Source organism: Eptesicus fuscus, chromosome 6 (genome assembly GCF_027574615.1).
Source record: "Eptesicus fuscus isolate TK198812 chromosome 6, DD_ASM_mEF_20220401, whole genome shotgun sequence".
Classification (NCBI taxonomy): Eukaryota; Metazoa; Chordata; class Mammalia; order Chiroptera; family Vespertilionidae; genus Eptesicus; species Eptesicus fuscus.
The window spans coordinates 74741147-74763793 of NC_072478.1; the positions used below are offsets into that span (position 1 = coordinate 74741147).

Sequence of the window (22647 nt, forward strand, 5' to 3'; positions counted from 1 at the left end):
GGCAGAGACTGTCTCCAGGTCCTGAAAAAGCTGGGCCCTTAGCTCCCTCTGGAGGAGGTTAGGACTATTTGACTTCAAAGAAAACCAGATTCACCTTTACTCTTTGGCAAGAGTGGCATGTAAACTATGTAATAGCCACTGGATACCTGCAATCTATATACCGCTATGCATTAAATGAAAGCTAATTTGTAACAGCAAGAACCTTAAAGTCAACTTGAAAGTCAATTTCAGGCAAACTTCATTTCACAGGTTCATTTATTCTTTTAATTCTGTTATGTATCCATTTAACTAAGCAAAGAAATCATTTCACTTATTCTAAGCCGAGAGCTAATAGAGAGACCTGCATAACACTGAGAGTACTTAACACAATTTCCCACTCTATAGCAAGTATTAAGTGTATTAATTTAAGACTTTCCTGGTCCCCTGACACACAGTGGCTAAAAAAAAAGGAATGTGGTGACTTTAGGTGGAAAATGTGAAAATCTGACCCATATACTGTAACTCACTTTGCAGAGCATTATTTCTATTTACTCTTTCACTTGCCTTATCTGAATTTCCTTGTCTTCTTTCTCTTTTTTACTTTCTAAAAAACAATTTTTCTAACTTATCTGATATTCCATGGAATTCTGTTCCTAACATGCATCCTTCTGTTATCTTTCTGTAATTAAGTTTCAATTCCTTCATTAAAATACTAACAAACCGGAGAACCCAGATATCGACCCAAACCACTATGCTCAATTAATATTTGACAAAGGAGGCATGAACATACAATGGAGTCAAGACAGTCTCTTCAATAAATGGTGTTGGAAAAATTGGACAGATACATGCAAAAAAATGAAACTAGACCACCAACTTACACCATACACAAAAATAAACTCAAAATGGATAAAGGACTTAAACATAAGACAGGAAACCATAAAAATACTAAAGGAATCCACAGGCAGAGAAATCTCAGACATATGCCGAAGCAATTTCTTCACCGATACCGCTCCTAGGGCAATGGAAACTAAAGAGAAAATAAACAAATGGGACTACATCAAAATAAAAAGCTTTCGTACAGCAAAAGAAACCATCAACAAAACAATAAGCAAGACCACTGTATGGGAGAACATATTTGCAAATGTTATCACTGATAAAGTTTTAATGTCCACCATCTACAGGGAACTTATACAACTTAATAAAAGGAAGATAAATGATCCAATAAAAAAAATGGGCAACAGACCTAAATAGAATCTTTTCGAAAGAAGACAGAAGGAAGGCCAAGAGACATATGAAAACATGCTCAAAGTCACTAATTATCCAAGAGATGCAAATCAAAACGACAATGTGGTACCATCTCACACCTGTCAGAATGGCAACCATCAACAAATCAACAAACGACAAGTGCTGGCGAGGATGCGGAGAAAAAGGAACCCTTGTGCACTGCTGGTGGGAATGCAGACTGGTGCAGCCACTGTGGAGAACAGTATGGAGTTACCTCAAAAAACTAAAAAGGGAACTACCATTTGACCCAGTGATCCCACTTCTAGGAATATATCCCAAGAAACTAGAAACACCAAAAGGATATATGCACCCCTATGTTCATAGCAGCACAATTCACCATAGCTAAGATTTGGAAACAGCCTAAATGCCCATCAGTAGATGAGTGGATTAGAAAACTACGGTACATCTACACAATGGAATACTACGCTGCTATAAAAAAGAAGGAATTCTTACCATTTGCAGCAGCCTGGATGGACCTAGAGAGCATTATGTTAAGTGAAATAAACCAGGCAATGAAAGGAAAATACCACATGATCTCACTCATTTATGGAAAATAAAGAACATTATAACCTGATGAACAAATAGATAGATATAGAGGCAGTAAAGCACCGAACAGACTGTCAAATTACAGCAGGAAAGCTGGGGAGTATTGGGGAGGGGGGCAGGAAGAGATCAACCAAAGGACTTGTATGCATGTATATAAGCACAACCAACGGACACAAGACACTGGGGGGGTGGGATGAGGGCATGCAACAGGGGGTAGAGGAGGCTGGGAGAAGGTCAATGGGGGAAAAAAAGGAGATATATGTACTACTATATGTAATACTTTAAACAATAAAAAAAAATACTAACAAACTGTAAGCTCAGCTGATCTTCTTCACCTTTAAACTCCATGTCGGATCACTGCTACTTAGTCCTTGAACAATGAATAATAGCCTGCTATAGAGAGCATATTCTACCAATAAAACCATCCCATATTTTTCAAGTGATTACTATATAAGGTGCTTAATAAATTCATTCATTCATTAACAAAAGTTATTGAGTGCCAATACATGCTAGGCACTGTTCTAGGCATGGGAATACAGCATCAAACAAAACTCTAAACCCCCACCTTCAGGTGGTTCCTATTTTCGTGGAGGGAAACCATTAATAAAAAAAATAAGTAAAATACATAGCTTGCTAGGTAGGGAAATATTATATGAAAAAGTAAAAGGGGATTATGAATGGGAAAAGTTGTAACTTTAAGTAAAAGTGGTATAGAAGTCTTCATATATGAGTAAAAACCAGTAAAGAGGTTGTCATGAACAATAGGAAGGAGGTGAAGGAGGGAATCAATCATGCAGTCACCTGGGGAGAAATTTCTAAGCAGAGGAAATAGCAAAAACTAAGGTTTTAAGGCAGGAACATAGCTAGGAACAGCAGAGGTCAGTGGGCCTGGAACAGAATGAGCAATAGGGAGAGAGCAGCAAATCAGGTTAAAGAGGGGCCAGAGGCATACTGTGTAGGGCCACAGAGGTTACTGTAATGTCTGTGCCTTCTACTCTGAGTGAAATGAGAAGCATTGGGGTTTTGAGCACAGCAGTGACACGTAGCCAAGCACATTAAACTTTATTAAGAACACCAGGCTCTGGCCAGTGTGGACAGTTCGATTCCTGGCCACGGCACATGTTAGGTTGTAGGTTCAATCCCCGGTGGGGGTATGTGTGGGAGGCAGTTAATCAATGTTTCCCTCTCACATCAATGTTCTTCTCTCTTCCTCTCTCTTCTTCGCACTCTAAAAATCAATAAGAATGTATTCAAACAAAACACCCAGGCAATGAGTTGGTAAAAGAATGAAGGTTAAACAAGGGTATAATCAAAGAGATCAGTTAAGATACTACTACAAAATATAAACAAGAAATGTTGTGAATAGCAGGAGGGTAAAAAGTAGTCAAATCCTGGAAATACTTTAAGGGTAGAGTTGAAAGGATATGGAGCATGAGAGAAAGAGAAAAGTCATGGATTATTACAAGGTTTTTCTCCTGAGCAATTGGGAGAATGGAGTTGCCCTTAACTAAGATAGGGAAAACACAGGCAGAAGTAAGATTAGGACCTTAATTTTGGACATGTTAGGTTTGAGATACTTATATATTTTAGTGGAGCTGGCGAATGGGCAATTGGAAATCTGAGTCTGGAGTGTAGGGGTCAAGTCTAGAGACAGAGAATTGAAAGTTATCTATACTAATAAAAGGGTGATATTCTAATTAGACTGGATAGACCAGATGTCTTCTGGACGTCCCTCCAGTGAGGGCCAAGGAGGACCAGGAGCCACGGTGGCCGGCAGTGGCAGCAGCAGCGGGGTGATGGGGGCAGCGCCTTCCCCTGATCGGCCCAGTTGCCTCCTGCAGAGGGGGACATCTCCTGAGGGCTCCTGGACTGTGAGAGGGGGCAGGCCGGGCTGAGGGACCTCTCCCCAGTGCACGAATTTTTGTGCACCGGGCCTCTAGTCAGTATATAAATGGTATATAAGCCTGGCTTGCATGCCTCAGTGGTTGAGCATCAACCCATGAACCAAGAGGTCACTGGTTTGATTCCTGGTCAAGGAACATGCCTGGGTTTTGGGTTCAATCCCCAGTAGGGGGTATGCAGGAAGCAGCCAATCAATGATGTTTCTCTCTCATCAATGTTTCTCCCTCCCTCTCTCTCTAAAAATAAATAAAAATAAAAAATTATAAAAGGTATTTAAGACTATTATCTGGATAAGCTCACCAAGGGAGTGTAGATAGAAAACAGAATAGGACTAAGAACTGAGCCCAAATACTTGATGTTTCATTCTCTGTCTCTCCTCCTCCCTCCCACTCTCTAAAAATCAATGGAAAAATATCCTCAGGTGAGGATTAAGAAAAAATAAAAAATAATTAAAAATAAAGTAGAACAACAAATTGATGTTTCTCTCTCTCTAAAATAAAAAAAATTTAATTAATAAATAAAAGATTATAATATTATAATAAAAATTATGCTTTCCTTTGTTTTTCATGTCTACTTTTAGTAAATAAAAAATCAGGTAGCATTCTGGTAAAACACCAGATAATCCCATTTTATTGTTTTTTTGTTTGTTTTTTTAAGAATAGGACAATTGAGAATTTTGGCACTATTCTTCTTTTGGGTTGTATATAATTGGGTTTTATTAGATAGAAAAAGTTTGTAGCACATAAAAAGCACTATCTGATGGAACCAGAAAACTGAAAGAGTGCTGGTAGTTGTTTAAAAGGATAAAAGAATTTAACATTTAAATACCATATAATTTACAGATATTTTATAATACTTCCACAGCTGACTAACAGAACATATGCTTAATCATTTAATGTTAATGAATAGCTTTTAAAACAATGGGTCAGATATTTCATGAAGAACTCACTTCAGAAAGCCCGAGCATTCTAGGGAATAATTGACATTTAAAGTTATGTGGCTAGCAGAGGGCAGAGATCAGTATGATAAGTACAGTGTGTGTCATATGACAGGATGTGTTACCTACTCAGTAATCATGGCAAGTAAAGAGGCAGGAAGACAGATGACTTTAATTCCAAATCAGAGCATCACATCAACAGAATTCTTAGAAGAAAGATGAAAACAGTGAATGGTTTGCTAACAAAATTAAGTTGGATGATGCTAATGCAGATGAATGGCCTACTTACAGCTGGTTACATTTCTATTGTATATAAAATAAAAAGGGAAGACTTGCCAATTTGGATTTTAAGATTTAAAAGACGCTACCCAAAAAGAATCTGCTCCTCTTCAAATTCTTCTCCGAACAATGGCCATCTCCACCCTAAAATTAGAAACCAAGCCAGTAAGAACCAGAGATAAGAATGTAAATATATATTGCCAAAACTTTGCCTATTAATGTTAAATTATATGTAACAACATAGTCTATTAAACTACTAAATGATAGACATGCTGGTCAAGCCAAAAGATTTGCTTCAATGCTTTGCTCAATTTCCATCCTTATTAAACACAACCTTCATGATATGTTTAAATGCTGTTCCAGAATGTTCAGCATAGAATCAAACCCATGTTTCATTCTTATCAAATATATTTGTTTGCTCAGAAATATCTGGTGCTCCCAGACATTGGAATCTTATTTTATTACAAATTAGAATTTTTTTCCTTCTGTAATCACAAAGTTTTGAGCCTAAGCTAAGAATGACCACTAATCAAACATGACTGAGATAATCTATCATCAAAATTATATGACTTGCCCAGCCGGTGTTGCTCAGTGGATTGAGCATCATCCCATGCACCAAGAGGTCACTGGTTCGATTCCCCAGTCAGGGCACATGATCCGGTTTCAGGTTTTGGGCTTGATCCCCAATTGTGGGGGAGGGGAAGGTGCAGGAGACAGCCAATCAATGTTTCTCTCTCATCAATGTTTCTATTTTTCTCTCCCTCTCCCTTCCTCTCTCTCTAAAATAAGTAAAAACATTAAAAAATAAAAATAAATAAATAAAAATTATATGACTTAATATAAGCTTTAGTTTTATTAGGATGTACCAGTCAAGCAGTTTTTTTAAAATAAATTAATGTTCAAATTAAGAAAACATAAATAATTTAAAGATTAATAAATTTAAAAACAAATTTAGGTGAATATACATATAACTACACAGAATTTATTATATATTTGTAGAATTATCTAGTAGCATTTTTTGCATGTAATATTTTTAAAAGTATTTTTAAAAAACCATACAGTGATTCTGGGATTCCCTGAATTTTCAGCTGCTGCATTTTCTACTCTACATCTGGCAGGTTCTTCTTCTTTTCAGTTTGTGCATTTCCTGTATTCTAAAAAGTAAATAGAAACAAGGACCTTAATTGAGGAAATGGTGAGTCTTTGGCTAAAGAAATACGTACAGCCACAGATAAGTACTTGTGCTTTGCACCTGGAGGCTGTTTCATAAGGTGCAGGGAGACTATCTAGCAAAGTATTCTTCATTATCATCATGAAACAGAGCTGAAGGTAGTTTTGGTATGGGCACTTCTCTCTATTCCTAATCACTCTTTAGCAGTAATTTAGGGTTTCTCTCTAGATCATAGAGTCTATTCAATGCATGCATGTGCTATTTCAGTATCCATTTAAGATGCCTAAAAGAGTTTAATGTACAACTGGGAAGTGCCTGGATCTGGTTAGGTAATTCAAAAACAAGTCAATGGCAGAGCCAAGAATAAAACAAATACGTTGCTAGTACCTCTTACGTTTTTAAAGACATGTGATATTGTTTTTTTGCTCTAACAAACTACCAATTCAAAATTTAGGAAATATTCTCAATTCTGACATTAATTTATTATAAGTGTCTGAAATAGCCTTAGATGCAATTTCAGTCACTTGTCAAAACTGCATTTGAATGGGCAATACAAATAAAATACAACCACCATTGGTAACTTCTGGTTATTTCTCTTTTTTTTTTTTGGTAATTATTTCTAATAACTACAACTGTTTCAAGGTCATTCTTTAAAATGCCATCTTTTTAGAAGTTCTACAGCATATGAGCAAGACGGAATTTTCCCTTCCTATTTACTGTTGTATTTTAAAATTACAGAACTATCTTAAGAGTTCTTTTCTTTTTGCATTGGCATGTAATTGTAGTGCCAGAGGGGCTCTCAGAGGACAGTGGAATAAATACATAATAGCACATTACTAACATGCCCAAACTCAGGAGCTCTAACTCACCAATCATTCAAAATATGTGCAAATGGTGTGTTGTTCAACATCAAGTCACCCAAGTTTAAAGCAACCCTATTACTTTTTATAATTAACTAAAAGATGACCACTAATGGCTTTTATGTTCTATCTAGAAAATTTCTCCATTCTGCAAAATAAACTGAGAGTTCTTAACAAGTTCTAGACCAAGAATAAAGTACACTAGTAAATGTCACAAAAAATATACCTAACAGTGTCTGATAACTGTTTTACTTGAATGTTGTAGAGATTGAACAGACTTAGTTAAAATACCTTCATAAGTAGTTTCAGATCAGAGTTTCTTCATTTTTCTAATTTACTCATATTTCCTTGATAGGTATGTGCTAATTTTATCACGAATAAAAATGTAATCAAGCTCTGGTCTGTGTGGCTCAGTTGGTTGGGTGTTGTCCTGTGCACTGAAAGGTTGCTGGTTCCATTCCCAGTCAGAGCACGTGTCTGGGTTGGGGGCTTGATCCCAGGTAGGGGGCATGCAGGAGGCAACCCTCTCACAATAATGTTTCTTTCTTTCCCTCTCCCTTCCTCTTTCTAAAAATCAGTGAACCATTATTTTAAAAAATGTAATCAATTTTATTTTAAAAATAAGAAACTGAGATAACAAAGTTGCTGACCTCACGAAAATAGAAGGCTAACTATGTGATTTAATTCAGTGGGTGCTCTGCACAATCCCCTTCTTTTAAAAGAATACTTTTAGAGAGTATTCATTTGGATGTTTAGGGCTTCAGATTTCCAAATAAAATTCAAGACTCTCTCTGGTGGGTTGGGGCTGGGACATTTCAACAAGATTATCTGATAGCTAGCTAAGAGCAAATATTTGTGAAAATAGGACAGCAGGTAGACAGAAGATATTCGGAAACAAATTGTAGGGGTAAAATAAACACAAAAAAACAGGAAGAGGCTCAAGACAAATCTGTTCTTGTGGCCAGTATAACCGTAAGTTTATACCATTATTCATTTCCTCTGGCATAGGTTACTTGCCCAATGCTTGGTAATACACCTAACACATACTCCTTTCCCTGAGTACAACATTCTAATCACTTCAACATTCAAATAAAGGCTGGTATTCACTACCCTCCCCCCAAGAAAGTTATAAAACCTTTAGTAAGTAGTTATTCTGGAAATATATATATCGGTTTCTCATATTCAAAGATTACAGAATGTTTAATTTTTACATAACTTTCCAATGATAATAACTAAGTTTACACACCAAGTCAAGGATTCTAAACAGCATTCCTTAGTTAAAGCTATAAACAAAAAATGTTTTACCTCTTGTTTTTCTTGATTTTGGTCCCCATTAAGTAAAGTTGGTATTTTAGATGAATCTATTTTCTTTGATTCCCTCTTCGGCACTTTTATCTGTTTAACTTTTGCAAAAATATATACAACAATGACAACTTATTATTCTTACATTAAAATTTTACTTTCCTTTTTAAGAGTTTCAAATGGAAATTCTGATGGCCACTTAGGTCACTTTCTTACTTTATTGTAAAGGAACTGAACAAATTATGAGTTGTAATGGTAAAGTGCACCAATCATAAATTATTTGTTTTATAACTTTATAAATAATATGTCATTAAAAGAAGACATGTGTTGCCCTAGCCGGTTTGGATCAGTGGATAGAGCATCAACCTGCAGACTGAAGGGTCCCAGGTTCGATTCCGGTCAAGGGTACATGCCTCGGTTGTGGGCTTGATCCCCAGTGGTGGGTGTGCAGGAGGCAGCCAATCAATGCTTCTCTCTCATCATGGATGTTTCTATCTCTCTCTCCTCTCTCTCTGAAATCAAAAGAAATATATATTTAAAAAAAAGAAGACATGTATTTTTAAAATTCTGAGTATAATTGTTAAATGGATAGGATAATTCCTCTTGAACTGTACAAGTACTATATTCTTGCTATTATATTAAGTTTTCGCAAGGTGTCACTGTTCTTCAAAGAACATAACATTTACTCTGCTAAAAATGAGTTTCATTTTAAGAAATCAATACCTGTTACAAATCTTTTTTAAAAAAATATATTTCATTGATTTTTTTACAGAGAGGAAGGGAGAAGGATAGAGAGTTAGAAACATGATGAGAGAGAAACATGGATCAGCTGCCTCCTGCACACTCCCTACTGGGGATGTGCCTGCAACCAAGGTACATGCTCTTGACTGGAATCGAACCTGGGACCCTTGAGTCCGCAGGCCGACGCTCTATCTACTGAGCCAAACCGGTTAGGGCCGTTATAAATCTTAAGCTACTAATTCCTTGGATTCCTGAAGCTCATATATAATTCCTGCCATTATATGGGCAAATAATCATAGGTAAACATAGGAAATTTATTTGTTCCAGATCATATACTGAACCAAAACCACTTTCTTCAAATACTGTTCTAAACATTTCAACAATACTGAGCTAATGAAATATTTAACTTTTAAAATTTTCTCCTTTAAATCTCACCCCTTATTTGATAATGGGGCGGGGGGAGAAATCCTCATCTGCTGAAAATATTTTTCACAGTAATTTACTACTTTCTACCTAAATCACATTATAACATGTAAGTTATGTTACAAAAAAGGTTTTGTGGAAGATAACATTGGGAGAATTATAATGCTACGAAACAATTATGTACCTTCCATTCTTTTCATTTCATTTGATTGTATTATGAAAGGCAATTTGGGGAAGTGAAATTCTTTCCTATCAGGTCTGGAAAAATTCAGCTTCCTTTTATTTCCACTTGCCATTTGGTCACTTTGACTTGTCCGCTCACTAAATATACCTTTCTCCATTTGGCTCTAAACAAACAAATAAGCAAGAATTAATTTGAAGAAAAATGTGTAACTATTCAATGACAAGCCTAGAATTATTAGCCATTCAGATGGTATAAGGTATGCATAACAATGTCTTCTAAAAGAGAATACCAATAAATATATAAACAGATTAAAGTTCAATAAAAGTTTCATAAAGCAATCATTATTTTTAGCATATTGAATATTCTGAGAATAATAGTCTTGACCATGAGAACCACAATCTTAATTTTTAATTTTTAATCCTATTCATTATACTCTGACTTTGGACAAATTGCTTCAGTTCGTTTTATTAAAAATTTACTTTTCTAGCCCTCACCAGTGTGGCTCAGTTGGTTCAGCATCATCCCATGCACCAAAAGATAGCAGGTTCAATTCCCAGTCAGGGCACATGCCCATGTGGTGGGTTCAATCCCCAGTAAGGGTGCATATAGGAGGCAACCGATCAATGTTTCTCTTTTTCTCCCTCTTCCTTCTTCTCTCTCTAAAATAAATAAAAACATATTGTTATTTTTAAAAACTATTTTTCAATTTAAAAATAATGTGCTCTGGACACTGGGAAAACCCAAAAGTAAAATAAATTACTTGTGAACTCAGCATTCTGGAAAACCTTTTATGTTTTCTGATGTTGCTCACTTGACAACAGATGATAAACTTTCCTAGGTTAACTGAACTGTCTGGCTTCAAGGTGAAGGCTGAAGGAGCAGCTTTCTCCCAGACTCGAGTGTTGGCAGAGGCCATTGTTCCTCTGCTCATTCCCCCCAGAGCTGGCAGGCCGACTTCATATCTGAGTCTCCATCAATCTAGCTAACATGTTTCCCCAGCCCTGGTGATTCCCTGAAATCCCACTCCACCCAGCTGGTAGGCCCATCCAAGTTGTTTCCAGTGGCTTTTCCATACAAACAGCCTCTCTTGCCTCACATTTCAGACTTTCCTAAAATCTCACAAGTAGCATCTGGCCTCTGTGTACCCCATATCTTTGCTAAGTGGCCCCACGCCTGACTCTAGTAGCAGCCAGCCTCGGATCACAGCTTGGCTTCTCCTGGGCACCTCTAAGCTCAGCATATATAACAGCCATTGGCAGATTGCTCTTATGCTGGGTTGCCCCAGGTAGGGCACAGGTGGTAGCTGACCCAGTGGGTAGCTTCAGACCACAGCAGATTACAACCCAACCACCTCTATTAGTGATACACTCAAAGGGCAGACTCAGTGGGCATCAAACCCCACTGAAGCAAAGTCCTTTTCCCTTAGTTTCAAGCTGGTCCTAGAAACTGATTGGCTCAGGGAGTCAATCTCTCCCAGTGATGTGCCAACAGCAATCAAGGCTCAACTACAACAGGACATTGCACACAGCCCACACAGGGGCGCACCTGGATCGCTAAGCTTGGGTGACTGGGGAGGCTTCACCAATGGGCCCTATAGGACACCTACCAAACAAGGCCACTCTACCAAGTCCAGGAGACATGGCAGCTCTCCCTAATACATAGAATCAAACACAGGGAAGCAGCCAAAATAAGGAGACAAAGAAACAGGTCCCAAATGAAAGAACAGGAGAAATCTCCAGAAAAAGAACCAAATAAAATGGAGGCAAGCAAACTGCCAGATACAGAGTTCAAAAAAATGGTTATAAGGATACTTAAGAAACTTAGTGAGAACTTCAACAGCATAAAAAGTAATATGAAAACCATAAAAAAAGAGCCGATCAGAAATTAAGGATACACTAACTGAAATGAAGAATAAGTAACAGGGAATCACAGTAGAGTAGATGAAGCAGAGAATCAAGTCAATGACTTAGAATACGAGTGAGCAGAAAACACCCATTCAGAATAGTAAAAAGAAAAAAGAATCCAAAGAAATTAGGATAGTGTAAGAAGCCTTTGGGACAACTTCAAACACACCAACATTTGCATCATGATGATGGAAAACTTCCCTAACCTGGCAAAGAAAACAGACATACAAGTCCAGGAAGCACAGAGAGTCCCATACAAGATGAACCCAAAGAGGCCCACACCGAGATCCATCATAACTAAAATGCCAAAGGTTAAAGACAAAGAAAGAATCTTAAAAGCAGCAAGAGAAAAGCAGTTAGTAACCTACAAGGGAGCTCCCATAGGATTGTCAACTAAGTTCTCAACAGAAACTTTGCAGGCCAGAAGTGATTGGCACAAAATATCCAAAGTGATGAAAAGCAATGACCTACAATCAAGAGTACTCCACCTAGCAAACCTATCATTTATAGTCAAAGGACAGATAAAGAGCTTCCAGACAAGAAAAATTAAAGGAGTTCACCACCACCAATCCAGTATTATATGAAATGTTCAAGGGTCTTCATGAAAATGGAAATAAAATAAAGAAGCTGGGGTATAAATACTTATAACAGACAAAATAGACTTTAAAACAAAGCCAAAAAAAGAGACAAAGACCCAGCAACTCCACCTCTGGGTATTTATAAAAAAAAATCCAAAACACTAAATCGAAAAGACATACACATTCATATGTTGTTTTTTTATTAGACTTTTAAAAATATTTCTTTTTATTGATTTCAGTGAGGAAGGGAGAGGGAGAGATAGAAACATCAATGACAAGAAAGAATGATTGACTGCCTCCTGCACGCCCCACACTGGGGATCCAGCCCACAACTTGGGCATGTGCCCTGACCCCGAATTGAATCATGACCGCCTGGTTCATAGGTCAAAACTCAACCACTGAGCCACGCATGCCAGGCAGCATTCATATGTTTATTGCAGCATTATTTACAATAGCCAAAATATGGAATAGATGAGTGGATAAAAAAGAAATGGTGCACGCTGGCTGGTGTTGCTCAGTGGTTAGAGTACAAGCCTGTGCACTGAGGGGTCATAGGTTGGATTCCTGATCAAGGGCACATACCTAGGTTGCAGGCTCGACCCCCAGCTCTGGTCGGGGTGCATGCAGAAGGCAACCAATCAATGTGCATCTCTCTCTCTATATATATTTCTATATTTCTTCGGGTGAGGATTAACAAACAAACAAACAAACAGAAATGGTGCATATATACAATGGAATATGATTTGGCCATAAAAAAATGAAATCTTGGTATCTGTGGCAATATGGATGAACTTAGAAGGTTTTGTGCTATGTGAAATAAGTTAGTCAGAAAGACAATGCCAGATGATTTCACTTATATGTGGAATCTAGAAAACACAATAGACAAACAGAACAGAGGCAGACTCATAGATGCAGGGAGCACTTTGATGGTTGTCAGGTGAAAGAGGGGTTGGAGCAATGGGTGCAAGAAATGAAGGGATTCAGAAATGAAAACTGGTGGTTGCAGAATGGTCATGGGCATGTGGAGTGCAGCATAAGGAATATATTGTACTATGTATGGTGTCAGATGGATGCTGGATATATTGGGGTGATCACTTTGTATTAGATAAATGCCTAATCACAAGGTTATACACTTAAAGCTAATGTAATATTGTAGGTCAACTGAAGTTTAAAAATAAAAGGCCATGGCTGGGTAGCTCTGTTGGTTTGAGCATCATCCCAAGATGCCAAGATTGCTGGTTTGATTCTTGGTCAGGGAACATAGAAGAATCAACCAATGAACGCACAAATAAGTGGAACAACAATTTTATGTTCTTCATTCTCTCTCTCCCTTCCTCTCTCTCTCTCTCTCTCTCTCTCTCACACACACACACACACAATCAATAAATAAAAATATTAAAAAAGACTACCCTTTAAAAAACTTTTTAATAAAAAGGAAAAGAAAAACTTTCCTAGATTAATGAACAATCTTCCACGATGTAATATATAGTATCCCATTGTGTAGATATATTCTAATGTACTTAACCAGTCACTTGCTCTTGGATGAATTTGTGTTTCCAATGTCTTATTATTATAAATAACACTGTGGTTATTTATAATAATAGACAAAGACCCAGCAACTCCACCTCTGGGTATTTTTGAATAGTACTTTCCTATGTTAAAAAATGAGGGAATGAACAACACTGATTATTTTTTTCTAGTGAAAAGTAAAATGTATCCTTTTGGCAATTGCTTTAATCTATAAAGTAAGGTATTAACATTTTTGAGGTGAAAAAAAAAAGTCAAGCCATGGATACAGACAATAGTACGGTGAAGGCCAGTGAAGTGGGGAGCGGGATACAGGGAGTCAATGGGGGGAAAAAGGGAGACATCTGTATTAGTTTCAACAATAAAGATAAATTTTTTAACAAGTCTTGTGACTTTTAAAGGTGAAAATTTTAACACACACACACCCTCCAAGTAACACACTGAATACACAAATCAAGTTAAAAGAAATTAACTAAAATCGTGAAGACACTAAGGAAATGATGGGCTATTTTCATCTCAGGAGGGGAAAAAGGAAACTAAAAGTACATTAAAAAAATATTAGTGCCCCAGAGATGGAGAAAAGGGCAAGGGGACCAGTTAAAGGAATAATGTTGAAAGAGGCCATAATTTAATGACTAGCTTCTTGCCTTACTTGAGTGGGACCTGTATCCTCTTGCCTGTTATTAGCCATAACGTGTCCAATAGATTGTGAAGAAGTATGTCTCTTTTTTGCTCTTTCAGTTAACCTATTATTTAAAAACAAGTAAATAGTTATTAGAACTCCCCAGAAGTGCTCCTGTTTTAGATTCAACAATGAATAAGTTATACCATGGAAGTCTAGTTAGAACACTGAGTGCCAAAATACAATTGTCAGTCTTTAAGTGCCAATTGCTCTAAGTAGAGAGGTGAAAACAGAGAGGAGGAGAACAACTCAGTTATGGCTAACATCAGTGGTAACTATATTGTAGGGTTATTCAATTGGCCCACTTGGTCCCTTCTATCTGATCTGAACCTGGATCTTTGAATTTCTGGGTTTCTGAATTTCTGAACTTGCTGTCCAAAGCTGGTTTACAACCATGGTTATTGCAGCAATAGTTTTTGGGTCACCTCAAGAACAACTGAGCTCTTGCTGTCTGTAACCTGCTGAGCCTTTCGACTGGCATAGACATGTCCACCTAGACACGTCCACTTGCCCACCTTTGCAGAGCACTAAGTTTCCCAGGTATAGCCCTAATCAGCCTGGTAGGATCAGCTTGGGATATTGAACCTAGTCTCCTTCTTTATCTATATATATAGCAGTTTCCCTAAATTTAGAACTGGCCCTGATGCCTTACTAGACAGACCCTGCCATCCCTCACACTGCCCTTGATTAAGAGACTGATGCACCATTCTCTCAATCTGTATTAGTAGCTAAAACTAGCCCAATATGTTGGTTTCCTCCAAAAATATTTGACCTTGAAAGACTATTTGACTATAAAAGGTTATTCTCAACTACCCTCTCTCCATTTAGAGAATTCGCTCTAATACAGAAATAAAGCTTACTTTGTTATACCAAGGCAGGTCAATACCAGGACTTAGGACATATCACCTTTTTTTCTCTCCAAATGAGAAGAAATGTTTCTAAGGTTTTTTGTGTGTGTTTTTTTGTTTCAGTTTTTGTTTGTTTGTTTGTTGGAAAATTGAGGCTTTTCCAAAAAGCATTAGTGAAAAATTAAACTTCTGTATAGCCGAGAAAAGTTAATTTCTTCTACAGTATTTATAAGAAGGACTCAGTAATGGCCCATTGTATGATTATAATTTCAATATGTCTTCAAATTCAGTTTACATACAGATACTATGAATCTGATTCTTTGAAATACTATTATATAGAAAATTATATTACTTAGGTCCATTTCCTTCTTCTCTTTTCTGTTAGAACTCACCTTGCATTGGAGTGGGAGAGATTTGAATTGAGATTGGAAGCCATCAAGTTACTGCTAGTTAGGTTGATGGGTGGCATCATCATATTACCTCCAGCATGTGGATTGTCTTTCATGCCAATAGAGTTAGTGCTGGGATTGGCAGGGTTTGGTGGTTCATTGATTACAGATTTTATATTTTGAGACACAGTATGAGCATTTTCAATTGCATCTGATTGACAATGTCCACTTTCATACTCTGTCTTTTTTGGTTCTAAGGTATCTACTTTTCCTCCTTTGCCTTTAATAACTCTGGTTTTTATTTCCTTGGGCTTTTTCTCTTTTTCCATTTCCTGGAATAGATACATCCAAAATCTGAGTCTGTAATTTATATCATTAGTGTGCTTAACTATGTCACTGACTAAAAAGAAAAACAGTTTTTACCTTTCCCAAAAGTGAAGTACGTAGAAGAGTATCAGTATACACTGTTTTTCTTTCATCTTTTATAAGTTCATTTTCTTTAGAATTCTCCTTTGATTTTATGAATGAATTGACTTTTGCTTCTTGTAGTAATTTAGCTCTTAGTTCTGGTATGAATCTGATAAAACAAGCAATATTAATCAATAATCTATTTATGTAGATAATTTTATCTTTAATAGACCATTTAATCAATTAATTTACATTTCAACCACAGAATAAATAAGTAATCAAGAATGCATGCCCAAAATAGCCCAATATTTATTTACCTAATACAAATTTCTTCCTGGTAAAGACCCATCTTTCAATTTTGCCATGGGAATTTACTGTATAAAACTTTTACAGCAAGAACCAAGATGGCGGCATAGGTAACTGCCTGTACTCGCCACCTCCTACAATCACATCAAAATTACAACTAAAATACAGAACAAATATCATTCAGAACTGCCTGAAAGATAGCTGAATAGAAGTCCTACAACTAGAGAAGTAAAGAAGAAAGCACATTGAGACTAGTAAGAGGGGCAGAGGCGGGGAACAGGCTGGTCAGACACCCACATGTGTCATTTTTTTAATCATGAGGCCATCCATGAGGAGCAAGGGATCCCAGCCCCACACCAGACCCCCAGCTCAGGGTTCCAGAGCTGGGAAGAAAGTGTCCGAAACTACAGGCTATAAAAACCAGTAGGGATTGAGACTGAGGGAATCAGAGGCTGCTGGAATCCCTGGTGTTCCCCTTAAAGGGCCTGAACACAAACTTACCTGGTCCTGCTTCTTCTGAGCTCCAGCGCCAGGGCGACCCAAACAGATATGGGGAAGAACTGGATTATCTAGCATCTGGGCAGAAACTCAGGGGTGGCTTTCTCCCAGATGGGTTTGCTCACAGGGGTCATCATTCCTGTGCTGGGACCTCCCCTGTTTCAGGGCTGACTGGAAGCCATGTCTGACTCTCCATTAGCCTGGAGCACACTGTTTGCTCCACCCTGGGGATTCCCTGAGACCCTGCCCTATCCAATTTGCAGCCCCACCCAAGCTGTTTACAGCAGCTTTTCCATATGAATGGCCTGTTCTGGCTCAGGCTTCAGACTTGGCTAAAATCTCTCAAAAAAGCTGCAGCTGGTGACAGCTTGCCCCAAACCTATCAAAAAAAGGCCCAAGACCCAGCACTAGCACCAGCTTGCCTTGCTTCACAGCTGGGCCTCACCTTGGCATCTAAGCTCAATACAAATAGCAAATAGCAGCCATCTGAAGATCCCTTTGTAGCTCCTGCCAGGTGGCCCCAGGCAGTGGCTGACTACACCTTCCAGGAGGCCCTAGAGCCAGTGCAGCTTCAGGCCACAGCAGATTACCAGTATAACTCTACACATCCACAAGCAACACTCAAGAGGCAGACTCAGTGAGTACCAAAGCCCCACTGAAGCAAGTCCTGCTCCATAGGGGTGTTTCCTATACAACAGCTCTCCCACCTTAGTCACAGCTCGTCCTCACAGCCAATTGGTCTGGAGGTCAACTTCTCCCAGTGATGCCAACAGCAATCAAGGGTCAACTACAAGACTGTGCACACAGCCCACTTAGGGGCACACCTAGAGTATCCAGCTCAGGTGACTGGGAGGCTAAGCCACTGGGCCCAACAGGACACCTACTACACAAGGCCACTCTACCAATTCCAGGAGACACAGCAGCTCTACTGAATACATAGAAATAAACAAGACAAGCAGCCAAAATGCAGAGACAAAGAAACATATCATATAGGGAGGAAAAGAAATGGAAGCAAGCAAATTACTGGATACTGGGGGGTGTACAGGAGGCAGATAATGGATGATTCTCTCATCATTGATGTTTCTATCTCTCCCTCTCCATTCCTCTCTGAAATCAATAAAAATATATTTTTTTAAAATGCCAAGAGTTAAAGACAAAGAGAGAATCTTAAAATCAGTTAGTTACCTACAAGGGATTGCCCATAAGATTGTCAGCCGATTTCTCAACAGAAATTTTGTAGGCCAGAAGGGAGTGGCAAGAAATAGTCAAAGTGATGGATAGTAAGGAGTTACTGCTTTTAATTTTGATAAGTATACTATTCTTTTTAAGGGAGACTCAGGTCCCTTTGTCCTTTTTGTGGTTCTTTAAAGTAATAGCATTTAAAAGATAAACTGACAAGTTTCTGAAATCTTACTCTAGAAAAATATTTTCACACCCTAGCTGGTTTGGCTCAGTGGCTAGAGCTTCGGCCTGCAGACTGAAGGGTCCCAAGATTACTCTACCCCAGCAAAGCTCTCATTTAGAATTGAGGGTCAGATAAAGAGCTTTACAAACAAGAAAAAACTAAAGGAGTTCATCACCACCAAACCTGTAATGTTGAAGGGGATTCTTTAAGAGGAAGAGAAAGAGGAAGAAGAGGGAGGAGGAGGAGGAGGAGGAGAAAATGGAGAAGGAGGGGGAAGAAAGAGGGGAGGAGGAGAAGAAGAAGGGAAGATGAAGAAGGCTCAAAAATGTGAATAATAAAATGGCAACAAATACATATCTATCAACAACTTAATCTAAAAATCAAAGTAAATGAACAAGAAATCTAATGAAAAAAAACAACAACTGGTGAATAAAATAGAATCAGAGGCATGAAAGCATGGAAGAGACTGATGAATCTCAGAGGAAAGGGATGAGGGGGAGCAAGAAGAGATTAACCAAAGAGCTTACCTATGGACCTAGACAGTAGGGCTGGGGTGGGGCAGGAACAGGGTAGAGGGGAGCAATGGGGGGAAAAAAGGGGACATCTGTAATACTCTCAACAATAAAGATTTTTAAAAACTTTTACAAAATAGACTTAGAAAAATTAGATTTCTTTTGTGATGCAAACTTTACTCAATACAAATACTGCTTTTAATTTTGATAAGTATACTATTCTTTTTAAGGGAAACTCAGGTCCCTTTGTCCTTTTTGCGGTTCTTTAAAGTAATAGCATTTAAAAGATAAACTGACAAGTTTCTGAAATCTTACTCCATAAAAATATTTTCACACCCTAGCTGGTTTGGCTCAGTGGCTAGAGCTTCGGCCTGCAGACTGAAGGGTCCCAAGTTCGATTCCAGTCAAGGGCACATGCCTGGGTTGTGGGCTCAATCCCCAGTTGGGGGCATGCAGGAGGCAGCCAATCAATGATTTTCTCTTATCACTCATGTTTCTCTCTCTCTCTCTTTCTCTCTCTCTCTCTCTCCCTTCCTCTCTGAAGTCAATAACATATATATTTATATATATATATAAAGAAGAAAAATATTTTCAATACAAAATGTAACAGAATATCAACATTGAAGGGAGATAGTTTTAGTTTGACCTTCTTATTTTTATTTTATTTTATTATTTAATTTTAATTTAATTTAATTTTATTTTATTTTATTTTTGTCTTCCTGACACTGGAACCCTGGGTTGGGGGGCTGGGACCCCTCACTACTCAGTAGGGACCTCCACAGCTGAGATATCCCTCCCAATTTTTATTTGCCGCATTTGGATGTGGGATCAGCCCGTTCCGCGTCTCCGTCCCTTCTACCAGTCTCAATGTGGCTTCTTCTTTAACTCCCTATTTGTAGAACTTCCATTGAGCTATATTTCAGGCAGTTCTGAATGATGTTTGCTCTCTAATTTAGTTGTATTTTTTATGTGGTTGTGGAAGAATTTGGGTACCACATTTACCTAAGCTGCCATTTTGACAGGAAGTCTTATTGGTTGCTTCTTGTATATGCCCTGACTGGGAATTGAACCCACAAAGTTGGCATATCGGGACAATGCTCTAACCAACTGAGCTACCCAGTCAGGGCTATAATCTTAGTTTTAACGTATATATCAGAAATGGTAGCAGAACAGGAAAAAACAGACTATTCTGAGTCAGAGGTCCAAATGGGAAAAAAGTTAGAAATCACTGATTATTTATTTAATGTTATTTCTGGCCAATGATGACCATTGCAAATGTTTGTAAAGAACTTAGCACACATCCTAGGATATAGCAATGTGTAATTAATGTTAACTGCAATTATTATTTTTAAATATTTTTAAAAATATGGAATGCTTCACGAATTTGTGTGTCATCCTTGCGCAGGGGCCATGTTAATCTTCTCTGTATTGTTCCAATTTTAGTATATGTGCTGCTGAGGCGAGCACTGCAATTATTTTTATTATTATGACACCTGTAAGTCTACTATATACCTAGTCAACATAGGAACTCAGTAAGTTTTCATTAAATTGAATTTTTCTGTTGTGTAACAATAACCTATGTAGCAATTTTCATGCTAGTAAAATTTCCTAATACAAAACACTTAGAAGTCTACATTCACTCAAAATGCTTACTTTTCAATAAATCCATCTCTAGTAAAATACTCATGATGCAAAAGATCAGCAGATGATATTCTCTCCGCAGGATCAATTTGTAAACAAGCCTAGAAAATAAAAACAAAATTAAATAAGCTTTTAATAGAACTCTATGAAACAAAAGTTTAATTTATTTGACAAGAATAAAAGTAATTAATTACCCAGAGCTAATAGCATTCTTGAAAAGATGGAATTAGACCTCAGGAATATCTGACAATGAGTTCTGACCATTTATTTTCCTAAGAAATTTGTACTTGTAAAGCATTATTAGGGGTTAAATGCCCTATGATTCTAGTCAAAACAGAAGCCAGTTGGTTATGGCTGGCATTCGCAAAAATTTAATTAGGTCCTATTGACTCTCTTATCAGCCTGGAAAGTACTATACACTTTAAAATTTGGTAAGAGGCCCTAACTGGTTTGGCTTAGTGGCTAGAGCATTGGCCCACGGACTGAAGGGTCCTGGGTTTGATTCTGATCAAGGGCATGTACCTTGGTTGCAGGCTCGATCCCCAGGAGGGGGTGTGCAGGAGGCAGCTGACCGATGTTTCTCTCTCATCGATGTTTCTAACTCTCTATCCCTCTCCCTCTCTCCCTAAGAAACAATAAAAACAAAATATTTAAAAAAAATAAAATTTGGTAAGAGGATAGAGTTCATGTGTGTGTTTTACTACAATAAAAGAAATTGACTCAAACGTGAAATTGAGTCCATTATTTACTTTATAATGTGGGAATACCTAGATCCTTAAAACTGCAATTAGCTAAACATATGTTTATTTTTAAAACATAATAGTAATCCATCAATAAAACTTACTAAGAAAAATACTGAAAGGTTTGTGCAAGTCATAGCCTATTAGAGGCAGTTAAATTAGTCCTTCTATGAATAATCCTATCTAATAAAGACAGAATATGCAAATTGACCATAACTCTGCAACAAAGTTGGTGGCACCCACAGCCAATAAGGAGGGAATATGCAAATTGACACGACAAGGCGAGAGGCTGAAGGCGGCTCTGGCTGGAACGAAGGCGGAAACACGGATCCGGGCCGGAGCAAAGGTGGTGCCAGCAGCCAGGGAAAGGAAGGCCTATTCTTGCATGAATCTTCATGTCTTGGGCCTCTAGTATAATTCAGAAAATTTAAAAACATGCTGGTTTGGAAAATGTAAAATATGATACTTTGAGAAACAAACAGGCAGTTCCTTTAAAAATTAAACATACAGCCAAAACCGGTTTGGCTCAGTGGATAGAGCGTCGGCCTGTGGTCTCAAGGGTCCCAGGTTCGATTCCGGTCAAGGGCATGTACCTTGGTTGCGGGCACATCCCCAGTAGGGGGTGTGCAAGAGGCAGCTGATCGATGTTTCTCTCTCATCGATGTTTCTAACTCTCTATCCCTCTCTCTTCCTCTCTGTAAAAAATCAATAAAATATATATTTTTTTAAAAAATTAAACATACAGCCCAATGGCTCAGTAGTTGAGCATCCACCTATGAATCAGGAGGTCACAGTACAATTCCCAGTCAGGGCACATGCCTAGGTTGTGGGTTCTATCTCCAGTGCAGGGTGTGCAGGAGGCAGCTGATCAATGATTCTCTCTCATCATTGATGTTCCTATCTCTCTCCCTCTCCCTTCCTCTCTGAAATTAATAAAAAAATATATTTTTTAAAAAATTAAACATACAGCCCTGGCCTGTGTTCCTCAGTCGTTAGAGTGCCAGTCCACGCACCGAAGGGTTGCGGGTTTAATTCTAGGTCAAGGGCATGTACCCACGTACCTGGATTGCAGGCTTGATCCCCTCTTTCTCTCTTTCTCCCCTCCACCTTCCTACCCCCGACCCCACTCCCTCCTCCTCCACTCATCCTCAGGTGAGGATTAACAACAACAAAAAAAGAGAGATTATTTCTAGTCTATTAAAGCAGCAAATATTTTTCAAAATTATAACATCTAATGCTAGATTAAGAGTGGGAATTTATATCCAATGCTACATGAGAGAACTTGAGTATCAATCAGTAAAATCTTTCTGGAGAAAAAAATAGCAAAATACAACAAAAATTCTAAAAAAGTATAAACCCTTCGCCCACTACTCACACTTTAGAAATTTATTCTAAACAAAAATAAAGCAAATTCAGAAAGACAGATATAAAAGATGTTCATTGTAGCTGAAAACAAATGTCCAAAATTGCAAGATCAACTAAATAAACTATGGTATAGTCATACAATGAAACACTATGCAACTACAGAAAATTATGATGTAGTTCTGTATTTGCTAATATGGTAATATGTTTATAATATTATAATGCTAAGTGAAGATAAA

At 37.9% G+C, this 22647-nt stretch overlaps 1 protein-coding gene and 1 non-coding gene across 4 annotated transcripts in view; both read right to left on the reverse strand.

Moving 5' to 3' along the window:
• Nucleotides 1-4726: 4726 nt before the first annotated feature.
• The window catches only part of CDKL3 (cyclin dependent kinase like 3), a 36670-nt gene continuing 18749 nt past the window's right edge, over nucleotides 4727-22647 (reverse strand). For all 3 annotated transcript variants that reach the window (XM_054717838.1, XM_054717836.1, XM_054717837.1), the window contains exons 7-14: nucleotides 20319-20407; nucleotides 15960-16113; nucleotides 15540-15868; nucleotides 14270-14363; nucleotides 9609-9771; nucleotides 8264-8361; nucleotides 5987-6081; nucleotides 4727-5071 (exon numbers count right to left, since the gene is read on the reverse strand). In XM_054717838.1, coding sequence (XP_054573813.1) covers nucleotides 6028-6081; nucleotides 8264-8361; nucleotides 9609-9771; nucleotides 14270-14363; nucleotides 15540-15868; nucleotides 15960-16113; nucleotides 20319-20407 — 981 coding nt within the window. In that variant the 3' untranslated portion in view covers nucleotides 4727-5071; nucleotides 5987-6027. The remainder of the gene's footprint in view (nucleotides 5072-5986; nucleotides 6082-8263; nucleotides 8362-9608; nucleotides 9772-14269; nucleotides 14364-15539; nucleotides 15869-15959; nucleotides 16114-20318; nucleotides 20408-22647) is intronic.
• Nucleotides 20026-20132, reverse strand: LOC114233489 (U6 spliceosomal RNA). Its single transcript, XR_003619626.1, has one exon. It is a non-coding gene; the product is annotated as a U6 spliceosomal RNA (small nuclear RNA).